Source organism: Vicia villosa, linkage group LG6 (assembly GCF_029867415.1).
Source record: "Vicia villosa cultivar HV-30 ecotype Madison, WI linkage group LG6, Vvil1.0, whole genome shotgun sequence".
NCBI classification, from domain to species: Eukaryota; Viridiplantae; Streptophyta; class Magnoliopsida; order Fabales; family Fabaceae; genus Vicia; species Vicia villosa.
The window spans coordinates 94,464,806-94,472,184 of record NC_081185.1 but is presented as its reverse complement, the minus strand read 5'-3'; the positions used below and the strand labels follow the sequence as shown (position 1 = coordinate 94,472,184).

General features: G+C 38.7%; 1 protein-coding gene across 1 annotated transcript; it reads right to left on the bottom strand.

Annotated features, from left to right (window-relative positions):
- Positions 1-293: 293 nt before the first annotated feature.
- On the bottom strand, positions 294-6,253 carry LOC131614162 (3'-5' exonuclease-like). Its single transcript, XM_058885788.1, has 2 exons — positions 6,145-6,253; positions 294-885 (listed from the first exon to the last, which is right to left on the bottom strand). The coding sequence occupies exons 1-2, from the start codon at positions 6,251-6,253 to the stop codon at positions 377-379; spliced, it is 618 nt and encodes a 205-aa protein (XP_058741771.1). The 3' UTR covers positions 294-376.
- Between the last annotated feature and the right edge of the window lie 1,126 nt (positions 6,254-7,379).

Here is a 7,379-nt window from a genome sequence, read left to right as displayed (position 1 = left end):
TATAAAGCCTATACCAACAACATACTAGAGATCCACAGGGAAAAGTAGTCTATGCCTACAAGTATTTTGTCTGTCATTGTTAGTCTCCATTTGTATATAGTACTATCAATTTCTTATAGTAAATTGATAATTTATACAAGAATTACTATTATTCAAAAGTAAACATAACATAATGAAAATAACAGAGTAATATTTTAAGGTGGAAAAAAATATTTAATAAATTCAATACTTATAACTGCATTGTACAATGAACTAGAGCATCAATGTACTCACAAATCACAATCCTTCAAAAAACATAGTAAAATAAAAGAGACCCCATTGGGAAACTAACAAGACCAATGAAGTAAAAACAATCAAGAAACCAGCCTATCAAACCCTAGTTTCCAGCATTAAGAACCCTTCCAATCTCAAATGAAACAAAAGCATCGAGACAAGCATACCGAACCTGCTGAGGACTAAGATTTAAATCATTCCATTTACTCATGGTAATCTTCCTAGGTTTCTCCATACCCCTACCAAGAACATGTAAAGCCAATGTTTTAAGTCCCACACGTTTCATATGATCACCCAATCTCTCAGCAGCAAGCGTGCAAAGTTTAACAAAGTTCGCAACATGCAAGGTGTAGTCTCTAAGAAGCTTCTCCACGTCTTCTCCGACACCAACACCAACGAATGTGTTGTTTTGGTTCTCGAGAAAAGCAACAAGTGAATCTGGGACATATGGAGCGTGGAGGATTTGGAAAACAAGGCATTCTCTGTCTACACAGAGTTGGAGGACAGCGACGGGGTTATCCATAGAGGGCAGCCGGTTTAGGAGCCACTCCACGTCTATGCCAACAAGGTAGCGGCGGGTGTGGCTATTGCGGGAGAGATTGGAGAGCCAATCTTCAAATGTACACAGTGGAGCATGTGGGGCACATCAAGCAGGGCACAAAATGAAATGGCTTCTGTTCCGATATGGAATGTATTGGCCTTATATGTTAAAAGACTGCATAGAATTCGCAAAAGAGTGTCAAGAATGCCAAGAGCATGCAGGTATTCAACACGCTCCAGCGAATGAGTTAAGTTCAATAATAAAGCCTTGGCCTTTCAGAGGCTGGGCATTGGATCTGATTGGAGAAATACACCCTAAATCCTCTAAGGGTCAAAGATACATACTAGTAGGAATAGACTACTTCACAAAATGGGTCGAAGCTATACCGTTGGCGAACGTGGACCAAGAGGCCGTGATCGAGTTTATTCAGAAACACATCATATACATATTTGGAATCCCAGAAAGTATAACCACAGATCAAGGATTAGTGTTCACTGGGCGGAAAATGCAAGACTTCGCCAAAGAAATGGGTTTCAAGTTGTTCACTTCTACACCTTACTATGCTCAGGCAAATGGACAAGTCGAAGCAGCAAACAAAATAATAATCGGTCTCATAAAGAAACATGTGGGAAAAAAGCCTAAGAGTTGGCACAAAACTATAAACCAAGCGCTTTGGGCTTGTCGAACATCTCCAAAAGAAGCTACAAACACTACGCCTTTCCAATTGACATTTGGACATGACGCAGTACTCCCAGTTGAGATATGTTTGCAGTCAGTTCGGATACAAAGACAGGAAAAAATCCCTCCTAACATGTATTGGGAGTTGATGATGAATGAATTAGTAGACCTGGACGAAGGCAGACTTTGAGCATTGGAGATGATAAAAAGACAAAAAGAAAGAGTGTCTAGAGCATACAACAAAAAGGTGAAAGGTAAAACTTTTATCAATAATGACTTAGTTTGGAAAGTTATTTTACCTATAGATCGAAAGAATCAAACACTTGGTAAATGGTCTCCACACTGGGAGGGACCCTTTCGAATCTTGAAAGTATTCTCGAATAATGCTTACGAGATAGAAGAGTTAGCAGAAGATCGCAGGATTTTAAGAGTAAACGGGAAGTATCTGAAAAGGTACAAACCAAGCATGCATGAAGTAAAGATTGCAAAAACATAGATATTGAGGTATACTACGTAAGCCAAAATGGTTGAACTAACACCAAAATGGCTTTATGTTCAAACAAACATGTATGGCAAATAAAAGAAGAAGACAAAGAAACTTCAAAACATCTTCCATTAATATTAAGAGAGTACATTCATTACAAGAGGGTTGGTTTCCAAAACATGGAAGGTTACAAAAAACTAAAGCAAATAAAAACCTAAACCAAACTACCTCCTAGTTGATCCTTTGGTCTAAACCTTCTAGGGGCAACAGGGGCAAGCTCTCTGCCTCGAACATGTTCATGGATCCGGAGTTGCGCATCCTCCTTACTATTCCCTTTTTAAGGAATATGTAAGACAAGAGCCTTCCATAAGGAAGACAAGTTACAACCCCTTGACGGGCAGCAGCCATGGAAACGGCTTCGACAAGCCCTTTGAAAATCATTAAGGGGGAGTTGATTTTCTTCCCATGAAGGGCACAGAGGATAAATTCCAAGTCCTCCACCATGATGTTGTTTTGATCATGGTTTCGTGGTTGAAAGTTACCCACGAGCAGTTGATGCCAAACCCTGATGACTTTGGCGCTGTAAGGATCGTTGTCCATAAGAGTCCTCAACAGAAGATGAGTCGTCATGTTGAAGCTGTTGTCATCAAAGGTTTCACCAGAGTTGTTACATCTCATCAAGTTAGAGATGGTGGAAGGAGTGATTCTGATTTGGGCACGTCGAACCTCAGAAACTATAGTAGTTCTGCCCTCTGGATCTATGCGTAGAGACGCAAACATCCAGAAATCTGCTAGCATGTTGGGATAAACAGGTCCCTCTAGGATTTCATAATAGAAATCGAGTTCTTGATTAGCAAAAAGAGCACTGATGCATATGAAGTTTTCATCAAACTCCTCTTTAGAGAGTTTGAATTCCTTCTTTATGCAAGCTCTAATGTTATTGTAGGTAAGAGGTTGCGCCATGTGGAGAAGAAAAAGGTTGAAAAGGTTTTTCTTTTAAACTCTGTGTTTTGAGAAAACCGAGGAAGAGAAACAAAGTCTTGAGCAAGAGTTTGAAGCAAGTGTGAAGGAAGAAGTGTAATGTTAATCCTTTATATAGACCTGGGGAAATAAAGGAACGGTTCAATTTTAATGATTGATTAGACTGCGTTTGATATTCCAAAGAGAAGTTATGGCTTCCGCCGTTTCCCGCCCTGGGAAGTTGAGATGTAATCATGAAAAACTGGTGCACGCACGTCTTAAAGAGACGTTTTGAAGAAAGTGACATCATCACTTAATGATGGTTACGGCTAAGGGAGTAGAAACGTCAAGTCTAGAATAAAAGGCAGGTTCGAAAGGAACAGGTGAAAGATTGGCCACACCAGCGTATCTGGCAATTTTTTACTCACATTCTTCTTCAGTCAGATGTAAAGTGTGTAAACACATATGGTTCCTCTTCTCATACAGACATTTGGGTTTTACTTGAACCAATCCAAATTGCCTCGATACCAGATTTGGTTGGTAGCAGATGAGAAAACATTGGCTTTTGGAGGGGCGAAGACGGTGATAGAATAACCTTGGGGTAAGGAAAGCTTCCCAAATAATCATGGATTCAGCCTCTTGATCTTGAGATATTGTTGGAAACTTTCGAGTGAACCATTCAGGACCCACTGTCTTGTTTACGAATGGAGCCATCAAAGGGATGAATTAATGACACTGAGCAAACATCATGACATATGCTAAAAAATGTTCGCGAAGCTTCCTAGTCTCTTCTTTTGGGGTTAGCAAAGCCAACCTGGTTCCTTCTACAGTTCGATTTTTAATGTTTGGATCTTCTTCGTTCACAACGCCGCGAAATGGGAGTTGAGCCTCGAAAGTAGCATTGAGCCACAGTTGTAGCAGCCAGAAAGGACCAGCGAAAAGCAAGGAACCTGCTTTATAATTCTTAACAAGGTCTGCTACTTCACCTAGGTTCTCATAGAGAAACCCTAGAATTAACTGGCTCAAGTTTAGTTTTGTTCCAGCATGTAGTTGATTGGCCATACAAAGATACCTTTTTGCTACTTGTATGGACCTAGAACAGAAGACGCATCTCGAGAGCCATAAGGCTAAGAAAGCAATATGCTCTTCGTCTGAGACTACCTCATTGTTTTCGTCATGATATTGTTGAATGAATGCATTGTAAGTAACGGTTGCTTCGTTAAAGTTAATAGTATCAGTATCCATGACGTTGGGGTTGAAGATCTCTCCGGTTGGTCGAAGCCCCGTGATAGCAGCTATGTCGAAAAGAGTGAGGGTGATCATTCCACATGGAAGATGGAAAGTGTTATGGGAAGCATCCCAGAAATGAACTGACGCAACTAACATGGTTTGGTTGTATTCTAAACCAGTTTTGGACAGTTGGATTAAATCGTAAATGCCCAGTTGTTTCCAGAAAGAAGCCTTGTGTTTCTCTATTCTTTCTAGCCAGGCATAGTACAGTTCAGGGTCTTTTGCTAAGGGAATTGACCTAAAAACTTTCACAAAATTGGTTACATAGTTTAACCTAATTTTCTCTAGGGCTGAAGGGGTTACGGTCGAAGTATCTTCTACACCATCAGGATCTGCTAAGATAGGACGACCATCTTCATCTATTTTGTTCTTACTAACTAAAGGCCTAGTTTTATAATAAGCAGGAAAGAATTTATTCAGAGAGGAGTTAGTTTCTCCTGGTAAAGGACACATGAAGGCATGAGTTTTTCTAGAAAGTTCAAAGGGAATGATTACCTGAGAAGCGTAAATTGCGCGCACTTCTGCAATATTTGGGTTTGGTATGCACTCTTGATTCCCCATCCGTGTAGACTGTTGAAGTTTCAAAGCTGGTTGAAGAACGTTTGAGGAAGACGCCATGAGTAAGTTTGATTTTGGGAATGGGTTTGAATATAACCAGGAATGTTCTTTTTAGTGGGAAGAATGAGGAAATAGAGGTGAAAGTTATATGAAGGTAAGGGTTCAGGTATTTAAAGGTTTAACGGAAACCCTTTCAAATCTTTTGGGTAAAAGTGAAGAGACACGCGGCAGGCGTTGATTTAATCCAACGACGGTCGAACAGTTATTAGCTTCATTCCTAGTATATAGGAGTAATGATCATGAAGTAAGACCAGAACATGGGAATGTAAGTTATGAGTAGACATCTTTGAAAATGACAAGACGTTTTGGAAACAGAGTCATAAATGATTATGACGTCAGTCAATGGTCTCGGAACTTTAAAAATGAAATCTTGTTACAGCAAGAAACACCTATTTCTCTTGTTTTTCGAAACAAACATTTAGTGGGGGCAATTTGTTAGTTGAAGATTTCGTTTGAGAAGAATGTCCTTCGAAGGTTTGGAATTCGAAGGAAGATGGTTATTGATGATCATCTTTGAAGATAAAAATGGCTACTGATGGCCATGCTTCGAGAGTGATGTTTAAGTTGGAACAAAGATAGTGAGCGCCGAAGCTAAATTCGAAAAGAATGGTCTTTGGGACTTAGATGTTTTTGCGAAATATGTGAAGTACTGAAGCTTAGCGTATTTTCGTGGCATTATCGATTATAATTATGTTGCCACGCGTCGAAGGAAGATTCAGGCGGGATGATTTGAATTTCGAAGTAGTTTATGTAACCGCACGAAGACAGATGACGTCCCTGGATTTCCTATGGGAAACGTGGCATTAGATTAGTATAGGACCGTTAGGGTCGAAACTAGTATAAATAAGGGTCTTAATGTTAGGATTCCATGTGTTCATTTTGTACAAATCACTCACATATTACTCAAGTATCAAGTGTTAAGAGAAAGAGTTCGCTGAGAAATGTATGTATGACACCAACACCAATTTAAATACATGTGTATTTTCCTTTATTCATGTTATTTAACTTTCGAAGCATTTAACTTTTCTGCACTTTAAGATTCTCGCACTTTTACAGTTTTGTCTTATGTTTTATCTTTAACTTACCTTTCGCTGATGTTATATTTACGTGTATAACAAGGTGATTGTTAATCTTTATTCCTTTGATTAAGTTTTTCCTATTTCAAGACACACCAATCATAGACATAATTCGAACTATCATGAATAACAACCTATTTGACTATGTCCTAGGATCAATCTAGTCGATCCTGCGAGTAACCAAATCATATTTATTATAGTTTGGAAAACTAGCGGTTGTTTACCGGAAATCACCGTAAACAGAGGGTGGGTTGAGGGGGAGTGGTTTTGGGGAGATTTTGGAATTCCTGCAACGTATGTTGTCGATACCGCAGCTGGTCTGAATGATGCCATGGTTACAGCTACTGTTTCCGGGCTGAATATGGCCGTTGTTTTGGCCCCAGATGCTGCGGTGGGAGCTGATGCCCGCGACCAACTTTTGTCCAGCTTATATGCGGTTGTTTCGAAGTTGGAAACGGATGGTATTTTTAAAGTTTCTTCTTGCTATCATTACCTCTGTTGCTTTTTGGTTCCTTTCGGTCCGGTTAATAGATTTGATGTGGCGTTCAATGAAATTTGGAAGGTGGAAGTTCCATTGAAAGTGAAGTCTTTTGGTTGGAGGTAATTTATCAACAAAATCCCAACTAAGGATTCTCTTTGGAATACCTCGAATCTTAATTGTGTCTTTTGTGATAATTGCAACGAATCTCTTCTTCACTCTTTCTTATCTTGCCGGAATGCCGGAATTGTTTGGAGGGAAATGGCCGAATGGATTGGATTATCCTTTAAAATCGGTTTAGATTTTAAAGAAAATTATTTATTATGGAGTTCCTTTTGCCGTTCGAAGAAAGTCAAAAACGGGAAAGTTAGTACCGTTTGACTTGCTATTTTATGGAGCCTTTTGTTACGTAGGAATGACATGGTTTTTAACAACGGATCATGGAATTTGCGGGATGTTGTTTGGAGTTGCAAAACGCTCGTTTGGAGGTGGTCGTACATCGGGAAAATTACTCATTCCAATTATAACTTCTTTGAGTTTAGCAATAACCCATTGTTTTACTTAAGTTAGGTTTTCATTCGGTGTATATTTTTATTTTCTCGTTTTGTTGGGTGTAATTTCGACTCTTTGATACTTTAATATATTTCTTGATTTCAAAAAAAAAAAAGTACACCGTATAATAATACGGTTTGAATTTTTTAAATCTTTAATAATTATTTTTTATTTATTCTCACACAAACAATCATATGGGTTATATTGTATTTTAACAGGGTGTAAACGTGGGTCTAAACTTTTAGTGTACATATAGCAAGCCATAACAGAGTAATATGTTAAGGTTGAAAAAAAAGTATTTAATAAAAACAAAACTTAAAACTGCATTGTAGAATGAACTAGATCGATGTACTCGCAATTCAAAAAACATAAAATAAAAGAGACCCCATTGGGAAATTAACAAGACCAATGAAGTAAAACCAAAGGAGA